This window comes from Aphis gossypii, chromosome X, assembly GCF_020184175.1.
Source record: "Aphis gossypii isolate Hap1 chromosome X, ASM2018417v2, whole genome shotgun sequence".
NCBI lineage: Eukaryota > Metazoa > Arthropoda > Insecta > Hemiptera > Aphididae > Aphis > Aphis gossypii.
In genome coordinates, this window is record NC_065533.1 from 18,523,421 (window position 1) to 18,544,385 (window position 20,965).

General features: G+C 27.2%; 1 protein-coding gene across 1 annotated transcript; it reads left to right on the forward strand.

The window, feature by feature from the left end:
• Positions 1 to 15,628: 15,628 nt before the first annotated feature.
• On the forward strand, positions 15,629 to 20,624 carry LOC114129629 (pro-resilin-like). Its single transcript, XM_027994429.2, has 3 exons — positions 15,629 to 15,796; positions 18,055 to 18,240; positions 19,793 to 20,624. Exons 1-3 carry the CDS (start codon positions 15,782 to 15,784, stop codon positions 20,318 to 20,320), a joined length of 729 nt encoding a protein of 242 aa, XP_027850230.1. The 5' UTR covers positions 15,629 to 15,781; the 3' UTR covers positions 20,321 to 20,624.
• The last annotated feature ends 341 nt before the right edge of the window (positions 20,625 to 20,965 follow it).

A 20,965-nucleotide genomic window follows, 5' to 3' on the forward strand; every position in this document is an offset into this window, starting at 1 on the left:
ATACATTTTACTGTAAGTGATAAAAGTTATATATTAACTTTAAGCGTGTTGTAAACTAAAAAAAAATGTATATTTTTATTTTACCATATTCATGTTAAAATATTGCATAAAAAATGTACAAACTAAAGAACCTCTATTTACCTATATATGACATATATTTGTTATACGTCATACACTATAGCAAATATACAGTTTGTTTTCATTTAAAAACTTTTATCAATTATAATTTTACTATTTTCAATTTATTTCAAATAGTGATTGATCTTATAAAAATAAAAATGAAAGTGATAAAAAACTTTGGCTGTGGCAAACAAAATATGTAGCTGTACTAATAGATACACAACATCGAAATATGTATTAAATTATCGATTGCACGGTTAGAACTTAGAATTTTTAGATAACTCATGTGTCAATGTTAAGCTTACATCATGTAATACATTATTTAAGATGCTGATGCAGGAACACCTATACATTTGTGACCATGGTGTATTGATTTATGCACTATGGGCGGAACAAATCGCACGTCCATAAAGTGTATAAGATAAGTATTTTACCGATCTAATTGATGCGTGTTGATGTTATCAATATTTATGCCAGTAAGGTGGTCTTCAACACACATTTTTTTTGGTCATTAAACCATTTAAGAAATAAATAATACCTACCCATCAATCATCATTGACGTTAATACGTTATACCGCATGTATCGTATATGACTATATGAGTAACTGTCCTTCGTATCAAAATATATTAGAAGGTAAATATAATAAAAGATGAGTGATTTTTTTTAATTTGTAACGTAAACACTTACGATTTAACACTTAATTATTTCCAAGTATGACTTCGACGGATGTTTTATTCGCATAATTTAAAAATGAAATAAAGGCCATCACATTAAAATTGTTCATCGTGACATCCTTGAACTTTTTTTAAAAAAATATACCGATACCTAGGTATATATTTTGAATAATTTACCTCATATGTTGGTAAATATTATGTATAATAAGTGACTGAATTATATAATATTGAAAATGTTCAAATAAATTAAAAGCATACTTATCCACACTCGGTAGGTATATATTCTTATAGTCTTATTTATTGTATATTTTTAATTTGTACTTTGGTATATTATACATAGGAACAAATAGATTGCATAAGATTTTCAAATAAAAACGCAATTTAGTCTTACGAAAAATTGAACGTAACTATCGTCTCATCGTCTAAATATATTTGCATCAGTATAGGTATATTGGTTGCGTCAGATGATTTTGGATTATTCGTGTTAATTAAAAATCGAGGGTTAGATGTTTCTGGAGCAGACGTTTTCGTGATTCGCACGCCGATTGCCGATAATGTATTATATATCTATAGAAGCTATATAAATTATGATGAGTGTCTATAAAAGCGAATATCAATAATGGCCGTTATTTAATATACATTATACGTAAGTATATCAAAATGATGTTTTACTATGGATTGGCAATTGCCGATGGTCACGAATCATATATTATATATATACGCCATCATCAAGTGTCTACCTATAAAAGTTCTATATATATATATTATATATATACGCCACAGTCGAGTACTTGAGTGCTTATATATAAATGTATTCTAAAGATATACTGGGTGATTAGTTTAGCAGTGAACACTCATTATCTGGTTAAGTATCAGTGTTTTTGAGAATAATTTGAAATCATACTACAAAATATCATATTTTTAAAAAGAAGATTAGAGTTAATAGTGGATCAATATTTTGTGAGGTACCCCGATGCCATTTCTTTGAAACACTTTAAATAGATATATGCGTTAAAAATTCTATTTTTATATACTAAAATATTAAAATACTCTGAAAGATATTCGGCTCTAGAGTATAACGTTAAAAACGTAAGAATGTCATTCAAACGACTAAAAACTGAAAAAAAAATATATCGATTTAAAAAATAATGAACATTTACCATTTAAACTATATGTACGAAATAATGTTTTCAATAACGTTAATATAGTTGTTGAGACGATGATATAGATGTTTTCCATTAAAAGTATCACCCTGTATTTATATATCACATTATATTATACATCGTATGATTTATATTTTATATGTATTAAAATGTATTAAACGCGCTCGCGGACTATTCCCATTCCTTTCGTTCACATGCTTTCTTATCGTTTTCTTTTTCACATGCAAGAGTATTATTGTAGACGTTCTAGTGTGTACATATGGGTACCTATACGTTTCCGTAACATTAACATAAAAATGCATAGATTATATTACTTTTACTCGTAAGTCGGCGACGGTGATTGTACCGACACGTACCGTAGTCGTACCTGTACCTACATATAGGTACCTACCTGATGTACACTATGTGTATCGACGAGACTGCACCATTAACGATCACGAAGTGATGTAAGAACGCCAAATACACTTAATAGAACTATTCAATTTTATAGCAAATTTAACAATTGTTTTTAAAATATCACGATATGCATGGTATCACTGCGCTAATTCCCAGCACATTCGTAAGTCGTAGCACTCGTAACTTTAATATTGTTGATTACCATTACAAACTAAACATATGCAAAGATTCAGATTTACAAAAATGTAATGTATTATAAACCATTATTAGACATATCTTTGCCTATACGTCTCTACATGGATTGTTTTTCATCGCAGGTATAGGTACAATTATTTATCACTAATTTCAAATTTAACACAACTATCATTGTGACCTACTTAATGACGAGATTAAATGACGACACATATTGTTCAGAGGATAACAACTTATATTAAAAAAGATTTTCGTATTCGATTTTCCGTAGTTTTTTTTTTAGTTTTTCCAGGTTATTAATAAAAAATGTGGAAAATATTTTGCTTTTAAACTATACTCAAGGTACCAATTAAACCTAATTTACTACTAGAAATCCACCTTTTATTTGAATATTGAAGCCATTTTTCTACTATGTAATAATAAGTGTCTTCACACAATAAAACAAAATAAAAACATCAAATTATAAAATCGTATTGTAAAACCAATACATTCCTCATTCCGCTCAGAACTAAGTAACCACACTTTTAAATTGGCTAAGTTCGTGATCGTATGTCGTAACCTAATTTCAAAGATTAGAACCGCTTAGATAAAATGTAAGGCGTGATTGTTAACGAATAGGATTGTCAATTAGGACCTATATATAGTATAAATGTTTAGTATTTGTTTAAAAGATACGAAATACTCAATAAATAATCATAAATAATTAAACATTTGTTCCAAAATTCGTTGACACTTTTTTTTTTTAATACCCGGGAAATTTACGGTCAATAGACGTCAATAATAATCCAGTATTACAGTTTTACAGTTTTATATACACACGCTGGCAATAAGACATAATAACGCATTAACGCAGGACGTCGTCGTCGTCACCGAGGTGCGTAGGTGCAACCGCCTAGCTATTACGAATTGTTTATCGCACCATTGTTGCGTTAGAATAAATCCATTACCAAGTACGCTAAGAAGAAGCCTTGAGTCATCTGGCGCGAGTAACGCCCACGCAAACGTGACATTATTATAACATTTCACAATATATTATATTTATATAGATACATAATATATATATATATAGATCGCCGGGAAACTCAGACATTCCTCCTTTACACATAAGGATGCGCGCTTACAATCAAAATTACATAATAGCGCCGCCGTTGCCTTGAGTGCATTCGTACATTGGTAATAGGTTTTCGATATCGGTAAACATTTAGTGCGATCTGCAGCACATGTACGGAGTGATCCATTTAACGAAATATAAAGCTTTTTTCTACAGCCGTCAATTCTCTCTAAAGTTTGAATAACCTAATAAATACAGCATTTTGGGAAAAAAAACATTTAGTTATTTCTTATTCTGCAAATATATTTTAATTGTTTTAATAACAATAAGTGGCAACACTAGTTATATTTTTTTGATTTCAGAAGCAGAATGTTTTTTTTTTTTTGATACAAATAATTCGGAATTTGAATGAGTTGAGTAGAGGCTGGTGGATTACAACTTTTGTGACATACCCCACACCATTTTAATTTACTCGTCTAAGCTTTAAAATTTAAATACTTATACCTATTATTAAATATATATAACGTTATAAACAGGTCTAGGAAGTAGGATTATACAACAGCATGTTTTTTTTTTGCTACGTCCAAATGGAATTTAAGTGAGTAATGCCTACGATTCATAATATTATTGTGATGAAGATGTACCTACTATTTTTATTTTGCATGTTTTTGCATATATTCAATATTGAGCTTAATGCATATTTTTGCATATTTAGTATGATCGTATTTATTGTATTTAAGCCGATGATAATTAAACTAATCAAAGTATATAAGTTGTTTTTTTTTTCTAACATAAATTTTATTTTTATAAATACGGTACAATATTGATTTAACTATGAAAGCTCCCCGATCATTTATACTCGAAAATTTGAAAAAATATATGGTATCATATACCTAAAACATGGGCGCCATAGGTAACATTTTAGAGGGGGTCAAAATAAAAAAAAATTCAAATGTAAGATAATTAAAATAATAATAATATTATGATAATATTTATTGAGCTACAAGTGTATAATAGTTTTTTCCAGGGGGGGGCAAGTGCCCTATCTTTCCACCCCCCCCAATGGGCGCCCATGACTTAAAACACATATTTCTACTATTGAATGAGAATTATAAATTTTATTACTAAAATAATAATTAAGGTGCGTGAAAAATAAATAAATTTTAATTTTTAATCTCAATTATACGTATTACAGCTAATCACTGATTTATTTTAATAAATAAATATATTTTTTGCAACTATATTTTCTTGTGAATCTTTTAAAAATTAAAGGCATATTTTGGTAAATGAAATGCATATTTTACAATTTTTTATTGCATACAATCCTAGCCCTGGTTATAAACTATAAAAATAAACATTATTTTCTAAAACAAAAATAATCGACTTGAAATATTGATGAAGCTATGTAAATGGATAACCTGTATGCTGGTATGCACGTATACATATTAGTTATTACAAAGGATTATATGATCAAGTCGTATCATATACCTATATATATATATATTAACAATAAATACGCTTACAGCACATAGAAATCGCTTACGATAATAGTTCGTATATTATATATACTATTTTCAGGAGAGAAAGACTTGGACGATGATGACGACGACACGTCGACACCTTATTAGTGTTCTCATAATATTATATTATACATATATAATGTATATATGTGTACTATAAAGTGTATGCGTGTGTCGTGTGTATTGGATATTGGCCATTGGATGTATACATAATCGACTATATAAGTATATAAGATAAAACGCGTACTCGTTGATCGCTTCGTATAAATACTATAAACCTATATTAATATGTTATATAGTCGTATTATGTCTGCTGCGTGTGTAAATAGTGAATTTAATAATAGGTTTGTATTTTTGGGAAAAAAATTTTCTTGATTAAATACGACAGGATCACAGCGATCAAAACGTGTTCATATTACGATGAGTATATTAAATATTTAGAAGGTACCTCTGATAACCTCTCTCGCACTATACATATTTATAATACACGTACATCGGAGATGTGATGCTTAGTCAGAATTTCACACGGTTCTTGGACAGACTTTTGTCTTTCTTTCTTTTTTTTTTTTTGTTTGTAATATGGTAACTACGATAACTCATTATGTCCCACCGCCAAACGAATCCACTATAATATAGTATAGATGTAATAGTGATCGAACACCTGCTGGCTCTGCTGTAGCACATTTATAATGTAAGAGACGATCATGTAAGATGTGTGGTCTCGAGAAGGCGTATCGTTATGAATGATGTCTTGATTTTTGTTTAAAAAAGTTAAATAATATGCACATATTTATGAACAATGTAAATTTCTAAAATATGAATACAAAATAAGAGAATATTGAATAATATAATTTTATTTTTTATTCTATATGCAGTAATTAGCATGCACCATTATTACCTTACAATACTACCAGCTTCTGATATAGAAATTGAAAACATAATTAAACTAATAGAAATATAGAGTAATTTTGTTAATTTTAGTACAAAAAAAAAAATATATTTAAAGTGTATGATTTGATATGGTCAAATTAAATTGTCGAGATAAATCGACTTAAACACGTAAAAACAAAAATTGATAGTTAAAAAACGAAATAAAAGATACCCGAAGAAGTTGTTCTGCAAAAGAGAAGTTATCGATTGTTTCTCGTCATTAAATCTGTCACTAGAATTTTAAATTTGAATTCAATAATTCATTATAGCATACGAAACACGGTATTAAGTTGAACGGCCTATGTCAGCTTTTATGATATTTTCTAAGGTCTAAGGATATGATATTATTATAAATTATTTATATCACTTTATTAATAATTTCGTTGTTATATTTTATTACATTGTATATTTTTACTTACATCACATAAATTATAATTTTATTTCATATTACCAGCTGTTGTTTATAAATTTTAAATCAATACCAACGTAGGTGTAGGTATCGAAGAATAGTGTGAAATAGTTTTTGTATAGTTTAAAATCATAATGGTGTTAACTCTTTCAGTACTAGATCAGAATTTTATTTTAGTGTTATTTCCTACTAAACTACATATTTGTGTATACAAATTGTTAGAAATTCATCTTACCCAAGGGAAACAAAAAAAAACCTCTCAATTGAACTCGAAAAAAAATTGTAGGCAATAAAATTAACTCAAAGATTAAAAAATAACAATTTAAAATTTCAATTTTCTTTTTGGATTTTAACTCAGAAAACCAATTTATCACTATAAGAGGTAAATTTGAACCCAGATAACTTCAAAAATAAAAAAAAGGCCCATGTCAGTATTCTAACATATCTATATATATTATTCAAATTTACAAATTCCTAATCCTAACTACAAAACACAAAGCAGTAGAAAACTAGTATTCGAAATTTCAATTTTTATAAACTGTACTTATAAAATATAAAAAAATATTTTTTGGTTTCATCATAAATCATGATACTTTAGATATATTCATTTCAACGATTTGATAATAGTAAAAAACATGTTAAATATTATATTATTATACTATCAAATTGATGCTGGAAATAACTAATAAGTAATAAGTGACCTGATACAGTGATACTTTCAGTATTTATTTTTTCAAACGGCAAAGGAATTTGTGCTAGTGATAATGACAATATTATAAATTATGATATGAAATTACAAAATGTAAAATATAAAATGAATATATTTTAAAAAGATAGGCAGCCCTTAAAATTAAGTCGCCTGGACCAATAGGTCACTATTGCCCCTTAATGCGGTCCTGCTTAAAATCAAAATTAATATATATATATTCTAAAAATCGCATTAGTTCCAAATCCCAATGAATTATCTTTTTTGAATTACAATAAAATAATTATAACTGTTATGGCGTTATTCCCATTTATATATGTATTCGACTGGGCAGAAATTTGAACTTAAAATGTTTAGGATTTAGCTTTAGTATGATGGGCCTAAAAACACATACACATCATTGTAAAGCCAAATTATATCTCATGGATCAGAATCTTATACTCATGTTTTCTATGAATTGTTTTCACGCTCACATAATCATAATTATGTGATGTTAGTGACAATCATCTCCACATAATAATAATATACATCATCCATTCATCCATAAACATAATATAATTATGAACATGTTATAAGTTATTTCCTGCAAACGAAAAATACTAGAACGTACTTCAAAATTAAAAAAAATATATTGAAGTTTTACGAGAACCTCTTGCTAAGAGGTAATAACTATTAAATTAAATCTAAGCTCATAAAATCTTAAGCCATTTTTCACAAATCCTAAATTTTGAAAAAACTTTAAATTTACTTAAAAACTATTTTTTCAAATTCTGAATATATTTTTACTTTCTATTATGTAGTCTCCTGTGGTAATACAAAACTTCTACTTTACTAATGAAACCCCTAATTTTTTACTGATCATACAAACATAACATAAATCTAATATAGAATTTAGTATTTATTATACTTGTATCATTTTTATAAATTATAAATATTTAGAAATTATTAGAAATTTTAAATTAACATACTACCATATTTTCCAGACCTTTGATCATGAACCTATATTAAACTTAGACACTTAATACACAAAACTATTCATATTCATTTTGATTTTAATTAGTCAACATTTCCAGAAAACTTTATTATATTATATATATTATATTAATGGGAATTGTCATTTTAAAAACTAAACTTTTAAGCTAAAAAACTCAAGAATTTTAAAATATGGTTTTCGAGCACGTTTAAAAATTGCAAAAGTCAAATTATTTATAACTATACACTATCGAGAAAAAAAGATGGTAGTATGCTTGGTAAAATTCACTATTCACTATTCTATTTATGCATGTAAGTAATAACTGTAGCTCTTTGTACTTTTTGTATGAAGGAAAAAAGAAATAAACATCGGGCAATATAAATATATGAACTTACTTGTATTTATCCAGCGCCACGGTTGTGGCGCGAGCTAAGTAAAAAAAATAAAAGCGGCGGCACGACAGTGTATATTATCTCGAAGCAGGAGTTTCACATTAAAACCGTGTAAATTTCGGTGTTTTTTGTCAGATGAGATAATTAATTATCTACTGAATCAATTTATACCTAGTAAATTGCAAAACATGAGGGAAATTATGCAGATGATCCTTTTGTAAAAATCATAAAAATCGTACAGTTAGAAATTAAGTTATTAAAGGAAACGTGAAACATTTTTAATGAAAAATTATATTGAAATCTGGAATCACGGCGGCCGCTTCTCGCGTTGTCGTGCCGACCGGGAAATAAACACTAATATATGATATGTTAAATAAACATTAATATAATTAATATTAATTAATATATTTATTATTATTTAGGTATAAATGATAAAAATTGGTGATATCAAAACAAAAACCCTCCGTCTAACTCCGTGTAAAAATTAGCTAAGTAAAAAAAAAGAAGAAAAAAATCATTGTATAACCAAAACTTTTTTCTCTTCATATAGAATTTATAAAACCAGTAATTTCAAAGCACTATAAAGATGTGATATCATAAATAAATGCTAAGTAAACTGAATTTAAGTATATTTAGTCTGTTTCGATAATTTATTTACTTGGCGAGGAAATTTTTTACTTCATACGATACAATGATACAATATAAGAACCGTGGCGCTGGATGAATAATTAGACAATAAGACATTATAATTAAAAATATTACAGTTAACATTTCTATACTAATCAAAATAATACTCTACAACCAATAATAACACTTACACTGTATACTCTATATTAATACTAAAATTTCCTCGCCAAGTAAATAAATTATCGAAACAGACTAAATATACTTAAATTCAGTTTACTTAGCATTTATTTATGATATCACATCTTTATAGTGCTTTGAAATTACTGGTTTTATAAATTCTATATGAAGCGAAAAAAGTTTTGGTTATACAATGATTTTTTTCTTCTTTTTTTTTACTTAGCTAATTTTTACACGGAGTTAGACGGAGGGTTTTTGTTTTGATTATTTTTAAAAAAATCATTAAATATGTACCATTGTCCGTTATTTTATTCAATTATATGTATTTAATAATAAATGTAATCATATGTTATGATAAATATTTTAAATATGCCATAGAAAGTGCAACGCAAGTATAGATGCCAACCTAATTCACCTATCTAAAAATAATTGTATTTATAATTTATAACTATGTACCTATGTCCTATATCCTATATTATATTATATATACACACATATAAATGTATAATATTATATATGTTTTTAGTGTATATATTATAAATAATATTATAATTATAAAAAAAATATTTTCTAGTTATTAATTAGAAGTTTTTAATTGTTAAAAATAAATACTCTCATCATTATAATTTATGTTTACTTTTAATAACACAGTTTAGTAAGTCTTACACTATTATTCGTAGATGCATCGTATTATCGTAAGTTATTAAAAGTAAAGCATGTAATATAAAATTGTGAAGTGTAAAATGTAGGTAGGTATTGTACCTATTGTATTCATTTATGATTTTCTATAAAAATGCACCTAGATAAAAATTAATTATTAAATATCTTTCTATTTATTACCAATGTTGATATAATTTTTAATACAAAATGTTATGCCTTTTAAGGCTTTAACAATAGGAAAAATGTATATCCTATTAATAATTCTTCATCAGAGGCTCATATTATTCACTTCATTCACCAAAGTTTAACGGGATTTTATTTAAAATCATTTTTGATCGGCTTGACGACGAATAATGTAGATCAAATATAAACCATGAGGGCAATACCACGAATCGTAAGGACGTAATATAACTCATATAAGTGATGCTTAGAACATTTTGACATCATCTGTTATCTGTACCCGGTTAAAGAAGAACATTGTTAAGTATATAAATGTATAAATCATTGATAACTATATGTAAATTACCCCTTTGTATACAACTCTATTCTTAGTACCTTTTTATCAATCACTAAAACAAAGACGTATTTAACGATAAATAAGCTATAAACATTAAACAGCTATACATTGGTAGGTACCTAATATATTTAAAAAATAACGTTATTATTATCATAGTATTATCCATTTATACAAACCTACAAAAATGAAAAGCTGTTTATTAATAAACGCATAACTTGTTGACCGATTTGGTTCATTATTTTTTAAATATTCGTATTGTGAATAATGTTTTTACAGAAAAAAATGTATAAGTTTTTTATTAGAATTAAATTCGGTAACTATTCTTGCTAAAAAAAAAATAAATTAGTTAAAATCTTTTTTTTTTCATACTGACTGTGTGAAGGTATATTCTAAACATATTTGAACTATGTTTAATAACTGATAAGTATATTGACATAATATTAAATATACACAAATATAACACCACATGTCACATTGTCACATACAAATTAACGATATTTTCCAATGAAAATTACTAAATAAATAATAAAATACAGTTTCAAAGTTCAAAGTATTAATTATCAATTTAACAGATTATTTTATTATTCTAGTTTGAGTTAGTTTATCATAACAAAAAAAATGAAAATATAAGTGATTCAGACACTTGTGATCTTAATAATTTCGATATTTTATTCTGCTCGCCATATTTTAACATTACGTATTGTCGTACCTATTTCACATCGTGTGTCGTATTGTCATTATGTTCTATTAATACATGTATGGAAATATGGTATAAAATAATGTAATGTTAATAGAAAAGTGAGAATCAAAATACATACCAAACTGAATTATCGTGTGACATTTTCACTATATCAGTAATGTCTATTGACGGAGACATTTTTTCAGATGTAACAAGATATAAATTTACCCGCTCATCCTAAAATCTAAATTGAATAAACTTTTATTTTCTTACTTCATTTTGTTACGTCAAAATTTAAATGTAATTATCTTTAGTTTGATTACATATAAATTATAATCAAATTAATTAGTTTCACTTCACCTACATGACAACCAGGCTACATCACCAATAAATTACTATTATGGTAATCTAATGAAATATTCATAATAATTATTCAAATAATAAAATACATTTTAATTAACGATATTGATTACTTACATAATTATGAATTATGAATATTATATGATCGATACTATATTCACATACTATTCGCATTAGGAATTATAATCTGTCATTAGAATGGAGTCAATTATTAATAATATTTTGTTATTAATGTTTTATTAATAATTTTATTTCAAAGAAGTAACAGCCATTTTATTGTATATGTACCTGATGAGTAGTAAAAGTGTTAGGTACTATTTCGGCTAACGGCTACAGAAGTAGCCATAGGGGTAAACGAAAGTTTTTACTGATGGCTGATATAGCAACTAAGCTGAATCGATTTAAATTTTGTAATAATATATATTGCATAGTAGGTAACTATTTTAATTTTTAAACAACACGAACTTATTATTATATTATAATTTGGTATAGAATTTAGTCATTATAAGTAAATTGTTTATACAACGAATTGGACAAATTAACTTCATATAACACTCTACAATCACTCTACAGGCCCTAGAGGAATTATGCAAAACTTTTGACCTTTTTTTTGTAAGCAACAGAAATATTGGAAAATTGAATAAAAATAAAAAGGAAAACAAATAAATAAATAGAATTTTCATTTTGTATTACAGACTCACAACTATGTAGGAGAAAAAATGTACTTGATATACACAATATATACAATAATCATATAATGTCACGTACATTCCTAACGAAATTTGTATAAATTTTTGTTTTTTTTTTGTTTTTTGAGCTGTTTGCGTAGTTTTCTGTTCAAGGTTTAGGTTAGTTTGTGTTTGACATGCCTATCTTATAGTCATAGGAGTGCTACAAATAGGGCTTTGGCCCTCTAGGGTGTTGTATTAAATAGTTTTAAATGTGTGTGTGGAAAAATAATATTTTTTTAAAATGATCACTAAAGTGTTTCAAAAGTATGATAAATGTGTAACAATAATCTTTAACAAAAAAAAAAATACATGAAACTATGAAAGTATCTGTAGACTGTAATTGTTGATTGTAGACTAGTAAAGGGATGACATTATATTATACAGGTATTATATTATTATGTCACAAACATTTTTTCCATAAAACATTCATGCCAACATTAAAAACCACTTATTATATGTACGTGTACAAGGAATGACGATTTTACTTCTTAACATTCGTTAACCCATATCTCGCTAATGTACAGTTACATTCGTAACGTAACTTATTTGTGATGAGATCGTGTAGGAGTAGAAATTGAACATAATACATAAACATATAAAAGTTACGCAATAATAACTGCCGCAAAACAGTCGTTGATCGATTGCCTTTGCTTTTAAACCTGGCAACAAATATCATATTTAAATCAAAACAAAAGTAAACATGTGCATAATTATTTGATCTACCGCAGCTGCTGCTGTATGTATAATATAAAAATTAGGAATAAACTTTTTCTTTTTATATAGTTAGATGATTGCTCGCCCACATACATTACATGCTAATTTCCTACTAACGATTTGTTATTTTCTCAAATAATGTATTATTCGACATAGGTATCATAACATAACATGTAGGTACCTAATGTTTAAAGTAATATACCAAATCAAGAAGTAAGCCGAAATAAATAGCCGTATACGTAAACTAAACCTGTTAGATATTATACTTATTAGTAATTTCTATGAAACTGAAAAAAAACTGAAATTAATAATTTAATAGACAATTATAAAACGAAAATAAACAATATTAGGTAAATTAATCGATGAAAATTGAGCTTACAAAACTAAAATTATTAAGATAACATGTAAATAACAATAATCCATCAGTTATAATTAGGTATTAATAAATATTTGTCTGCCTATCTATAAGTAGGTATATTTTATTATACCAAATCTGTATTATCTGTATTATAACATTTGGCAACTTTATTATTTATATATGATGTGTTTGATATTTACCTAAGTACAATACACTCATATAAGTATTTTATTTTTTTATTTTAATATAATAATATTATAAACTATAGGTTTTTAAAAGTAAGTCATTAAGAGTAGATTCAATACCTAAGTACTTTATTTTTAACAGATATAGGCTCACAAAATTATTGCACCGGGATAATATCAGTTTAACAATTATTATTGGTTATGTACTTATGTAGGTACATATATAGATAATAGTAATAAGTCAAATATTATTTGTTTAAACTTAAGAATACTTGTGAGTATTAATTATTAGTTGTACTTTAGCCCACATTCAAACATACTACCAGATCTAAAAATACGTGATTTTTTTTTTTAATAAACCTTTATACTTTGTAAATTTAACATTTCTTATCCTTGAACTATGAGATGAGCTCAATGCAACTAGGAAAATATTTATTTTAATAAAAATAAACGTTGTCTAATTTTTTATATAAATAGATAACCCTCAAAAAAAAGTTTCAATTCCGAGTTCTGAGTAATGGTTGCTATTAGACAGTAATTTAAAAATCATCTTCAAAATGTATTAAAATAATTTTAAATGTTGTTATCCTAGCATTTAGAACTTACCTTGAAAGCGTAATATTTCAATTGAAGAATGAAACTATAATGTACTCCGCCTCTACATAGTTATGGTCATGAGTAACCAGTACCAACAACTACCAACTATAGTAATTTGTCTAGACATCTCTGATTCATAATTATATTGAAATCTCTGAAATCTCCGAATATTATATAAATAATGAATTAAAAACGAAATAATGTAAATAAAAATGTAGTTATTGACATACATAAATAAAAAAAAATATTCAATTAAAACCCGTTGGGTCTATACCGATTATTTAGCATTCCCAAACAAAATATGTACACGTTGTGCCTAATAATAAGTTAATTACAAATAAATAAAGTTTGGCAATAATGAACATTTCAGGTCACACCCAATGTCGGCTATGAACGGTCACGAAACGCACGAAAAACTATTAATTTTTTTTTATATCGAAAGACGAACATCGTGTTATTTCGGCGGCGAAATTCAGCCAGACAAGGTTTTATCGTGCTTAATTTGCTTAATTTGAACAAATATAAACTCGTACCTTTGGCGAATAATAATGTTATCATGTTAGGGTTGCGTCATCTGTATGTTTAGAGTCGAAATTCGAAATTATAATTATATTTTATTATCGACGTTCGCATCGGAAGCCTAAGGGATAACGATTTACCGCGAAAAGAAAAACAATAGACACCGAAGTAGTTCGCTGGATCGGTCGGTGATTTTGCTGTTCGCCCCGTGGAAACGATACATCACAGTAATACTCTTATAATACCTTTATCGTATAGCTCTTAGCTCTCCTACGTCATCGGAACGCACTGGCATCGAAATAATAATACGGATCGAGGCTGCTGCGTAACACTTGTCGACACGATAATATCGATTATAATATTATTATTTCATGTATAATCACGCATAATATGACCATTATTTTTGTATTTTCAATATAGCCCCGTAAAACGGTATTTATATATAATATACATATATTAAACTACAAGACCGATGGCGTGCTTATAAGTAATAATTTCATTTGGTCGGCACTTTACCGTTGATTCAATACACTTAACATAATGGACATAATAAGCACACATTTAATCGCAATATTTTTACCTTCAGCGCACGGCGCGTTGACGTTTACCCATATTTATTTTCTGGAGTATTTATCATTATTATTATTATATGAATCATGCTCCACGAAGTACACATGTAATTTTACTCCAAGTCCATACGTAACATCGCGGCGTGTTTCCGTTGCGATAAATAACCAATCGTTACTAGGAAGATCACGACGCTGCCTCCGGTAATGACACTTGACCTCAGTTTAGTATCGTAGTTGCATGGAGCAATATTACATCATTGGAATCAGACGATGAATGGGGCTGATTATATAGATGAACTAACCCAGTGCCATCTCGGTCGTTTTTTTTTTTTTTTTTGTACAACCTAGATCTTACATCGTATGCTAATTTCAGTTGCACTCCGTCGGCGACTATATAAGACGTCCCGCTGCAATCAAAGTAAATCATTTGTGATAGTGCCGTCGAACGGGAAAAATACCAACTCCGTTGCTGTTTATAACTATTCCAGTGTGCGTATCTACCGTCTACTTCGTGTAAATTTTTTATACTTTTCACACTTTAATATTATCGACCACACTACCATGAGCCAACAAAAGGTAAGTGAAAAACACAATAATATTATTTATTTACCTGCTCAATACTATACGATTATATTAATACCTACTATAAGTACTGATTATATTACCTACTATATGATTTCTATGAGCATTTTTTATCATCACAACAATTATTTCTATACACGATTATAATTAATTAGACAATTCATTCGTGTTTATATATTATTTTTTGCATTAAATTAATTAAAAATATAATATTATAATTAAATTGATACAATCTATAGTAAGCACCTATAATCTATTGAAATCTATTTTCATTTTTTTAATATTTTGAAAACTTTTATTATTAAAATCTTTACGAATGATAAATACCTATCTAAATCTGTAGGTTTTTGGTGTCTAATTAGGTATAAGAAATTATGATTTAAAACTGTTTAATTATTGAATCCAAAAAATAATAGTATGCATTCAAGTGTACTTACTAAACTAATTTGTACCTATAAAAACTATTATACGATTAAATTTGTCCATAATAGTAGCGTATAATAATTTTTATAACGACCGTTGCCCACCTTTGAAAAATTAAAAATTACATTTTATAAGTATCCTTCTAGTCTAATACACTTGTGAGTTTTACTGTAAAGTACTTTATACAAATCTCGAATACATTTAGTTAAACTTATATGATATCGTATAACAATAAGAATTTAATATTTTTAATCTAATATTTTTTCAACCATTTGATGCATAAAAATTTAAAAGATGATGAAATATTTTGTAAAAATGTTTTCTATTGAACAAATAATTAATCTCCAGTGCATATTGCGTATTTTTTTTTTATATACATACTTGCATGACGTGTATTGTGTACTTGTGTGTACATAATATATACCTAATATATAAATATATTATACATAATTTTAAAAGTATCAATTTAAATTATTATTAGTTATGATATTATGCATTAACGATTTACAATCGCACCATATTTATATTTTAAACATTGATCTTATATTTTTTGTTCAATTATTATCAATTTCATTATACATAGTGGTAAAATCGTAATTTTACAAATATCAATACTGCGATTTTTCTAATCTCGTGATAATGTATAAATGCTTGTAATACGAACTATCATCATTCAATACCTACAATCTACTTTTTGTAATTTTAGCCTACAATAAATTTAATACTTTAATGCATAGGTATCTAATACGACAATTTTAATATTTAAAGTTGTAGCATAGAAAGTAATAAAATTTTCTAATCTCTATATTGACTTTTTATTATAATACATGTATATTGTAATTTATAGGTACTAATGGTAGTATTTGGTACAATATAAACATTATATAAGTATAAAAGCTTAGAACTTAGTTTTTATGTAAACTAAAGGAATCTGTTGAATATTATTCAATACTATTTTTAGTATTTTCGTTTATTTGGTGGGTACCTACCTACACTATGTATATCCGTAGTTATTCATAATGTATATAATATATATCTTAATGATGTAGAATAAAGTATACTTCTCTTATTTTTCGTAACCATATATGAGTCAGTACATCTTCACTATTTTATGAAAACAAATTGTGACCTCTGATTCGTCATTCATTTGTCCTTACTCCTTATAATACAATATTATAATTTTTCTATAATTCACATACTTACAATAAAACAGTAAACACACAATAGGTACCCACACATGATTTCATTTTTACAATGCATTCTTTATAGGTACCCATTTAGTTTTTTCCCAATATTTCATACTTCCTGAAGAATATTGTAAATAAAATAAAAACTTAAGTTAAATAGATTCATACTTTTTGTTGATATTTAAAATGCATACTATTATTAAATTTTCTTTCTATAATAATTATTTAGTAGGTATTTACATAAATTTAATTCAATCAAAATGTTTATTGTCATTCAAAATGATTCTATTACTTTATATATTATTTAAGATTTAAGATATTTAGTTTACCCAAAATTGTGTGAATGAAATATCAATAAATTTAATAAGCTACAATATAATATAATACGATAAAATTTTAAAATTTTATCACTTTTATTTAACTGTAAGGCCGTGTATAATGTCTATCTAATTTTCATTATTGGTTTTAAAATAAATTTTAATCTGAACATTTCACAAGATATTAATAAGACAATGCACTAATAACTAGTATATTGTATTTATATATTTAAGTGATATGACGTATAAAATATATGTATACATTTGTGTAGGTACCTACAAAACTAAAATATACAGTGCTTTCATTGATCTTTTGTATTTTTAGGCCGTTGTTATTCTTCTTTTGAATGTGTTTTTAACATCATTCGTCTGTGCCCAATACGGTAGTCCCGTTGGCAACAGCAACCCTGGATATGGTGGTACAGGCTCAAGTGCTGTACCATCAGGAGATTATGGACACAAAGGCCAAAATCCCATTGGAGGAGGTAGCGGATCAGATGGAAATTCAGAGGTAAGTTTTATGTTTATATCTTTTATGCATATTTTATTTTTAACACAAACCATATCTTCACAATAAGTCGTTACTATTGGCATAACTAATCATAACTTTACATAATGCAAATAAATTTCATAACAAAATATTAATATGTACCCACGTCAATATAGGTATTGTTATAATATGGTAGTTAACTATAAACAATGGTGTCACTGTCAGCCGTCTAGTATCGGATATTTCATATTATATGAGTAGGAATATTTTCAATTGAATTAATTATAGCATTGTATCTTGGTATAATTATATAGTTTTTAAATGGCGAAATTACTTAAAACTGTTGATTACCATAAGTCATTGAAACCAATAAATACTCCTACAAAGATTCTGGTTTTTCCTTTTCTTTAAAATGCATAATTTTACGAAATTAATTTATAATGTTCTATACACAGCAATAAATTGTACACTTGTACGAGTTGTACAGTATGTATTTATTAGAGATCCATATAAATATTGTTACTTATCAATTATTATTTAAAAGTATGTATTTTTTCTATTCTTGTTAGTTATAATGTCTTGTAATCATACAGTGAAGATGATAATTATTATTAGCGTCACAATACGACTATAAAGATAATATTATATTAATCGTAAAATAATATGACGTTATAAATTAGGATGTTTTAACTTACTATCTCCATACTTAAACAAAACTGCACAGTATTAAAATGAATTTATTCAATCATCGGAAAATCAGTGTTGTTAATTATCGGTGTTTATAATTATCAGAGATACCCTATACAAATTATATTTGACTTAAAATGGAATAACAATAATAAAGGGCGCGATAACAATTGAATGACTGTGATATGTCACAACTCGAAAATTACCAAATCATTTTATTTTTTAGTACCTACCTATGGCCCGTGAAAATAATAGAAAACTATAAACATAATAAATCTTATAAGTGTTAACCCGTATTTTAAAACGACATTAGCACATTAAGCTATCGTGTTTAATGTGTACTTTTTTCTTTTTCTTTTTTAGCAACTGTTTTGTAAGACCTGTATAGTTAACGTTGCCGTAGGTAGGTCTCACCTGTAAAATTAATACCCGGCACATGTTCGCCTAAATATTTTAATGACTTATTTTCTTGCCTACCGCTCTTTTAATAATTACGTCTATTATTATTAAGTTAAACAATCGTCTATTAACTTTATAAATTACCCCATCATCATTTGTAGAAAATGGGCTAATGTAATAATATGAATTATACAATATTTTAGTCGAACGGTACGGTTATGATTCTAATCTAATGTTGCCCGAGTAACAGTGACAAACGAATCAATTTAAAGTTAAAAATCCAAATTTAGACACTGCAGGTTCTACTAATATAACTGTTGTACTAATAACCACCTATAAATACGTAAATACATTACGGGTATATATAGGCGATACCTATATTGACATTAATGGTAACATATAGTTACAATAGTGACTATAATGTTAGATATAAATTTATATTATAAATAATTACATTAACTGAGTGTTTTTATTTGCATTAATGTAGCCCGAGCCGTTCAACTTCGCTTATCAAGTAAAAGATGCACCCACCAACACAGACTTTAAGCACGAAGCAAACAGTGATGGCAAACGTGTGACCGGAGCGTACAGCGTACTTTTGCCTGACGGACGTAATCAAATAGTGACCTACACAGCCGACGAAAATGGATACAACGCCAAGGTCAACTACGAAGGTGAAGCAAAACCACAACCAGCTCAACCCGGCAGCCAAGGAGGTTATCCATCCGCACCAGGTTTCCCATCTGCTGCTCCTAGTTATCCTTCTGCTGCCCCGGGTTATCCGTCCGCATCGGGTTTCCCTTCTGCTGCTCCTAGTTATCCTTCTGCTGCCCCTAGTTATCCATCTTCTGCCCCTGGTGGTTATCCATCTTCTGCCCCTGGTGGTTATCCATCTGCTGCCCCTGGTGGCTATCCATCTGCTGCCCCTGGTGGTTATCCTTCATCTGCCCCGAGTTACCCATCCGGTGTTAAGGGATCGTACGCCGCACCTCAACCCAAAAACGGAGGATATTAATAAATATATACCTCTGTAACGTTTATTATTACCTATGTTTATTTTGATGATTCATTTTTTATATTTTAAGCGGTTTTATCGCCCTTGTACCTACTTATTATGTATTTACATTATTTTTATTTTTCAAAAATGGCCAAAATAAGCTATACACTATACAGTGGTCATCGGCCGAATTATAACGAACAAAATATATTAAATGCTACAAATTATTTATAGATGTATTCCGTATTTTGACTAAAAATAGTTACTTACTTTAAATTATTTTATTATTTTATAACTAATAAAAATATTGTTTTTTATAAAATGAGTGTAATACTGTTAATTGTTATCATATAATTATTATTATTATATTCAGATTTTCCAACATATTAAGTTCCTTACTTATCCTGGTAAAGCGATGTTTACATTCAACAAATAGCTCAACAACTTCTTAACATAATATATTATATTGTGTAATCATTATATTATTTTGAAATTGTATTTATAAAAACATTAATAAAATAAAACAATAATAATCGTATTGTATTATATAATGAACAATTATTTATTAAATTATACTTAATAATCTATAAAACAAAAAAAAATTTAAAAAGTTATAACATATAGGAATAAATTCCCAAAAAAGTATATGTAGGTAGGTACCAT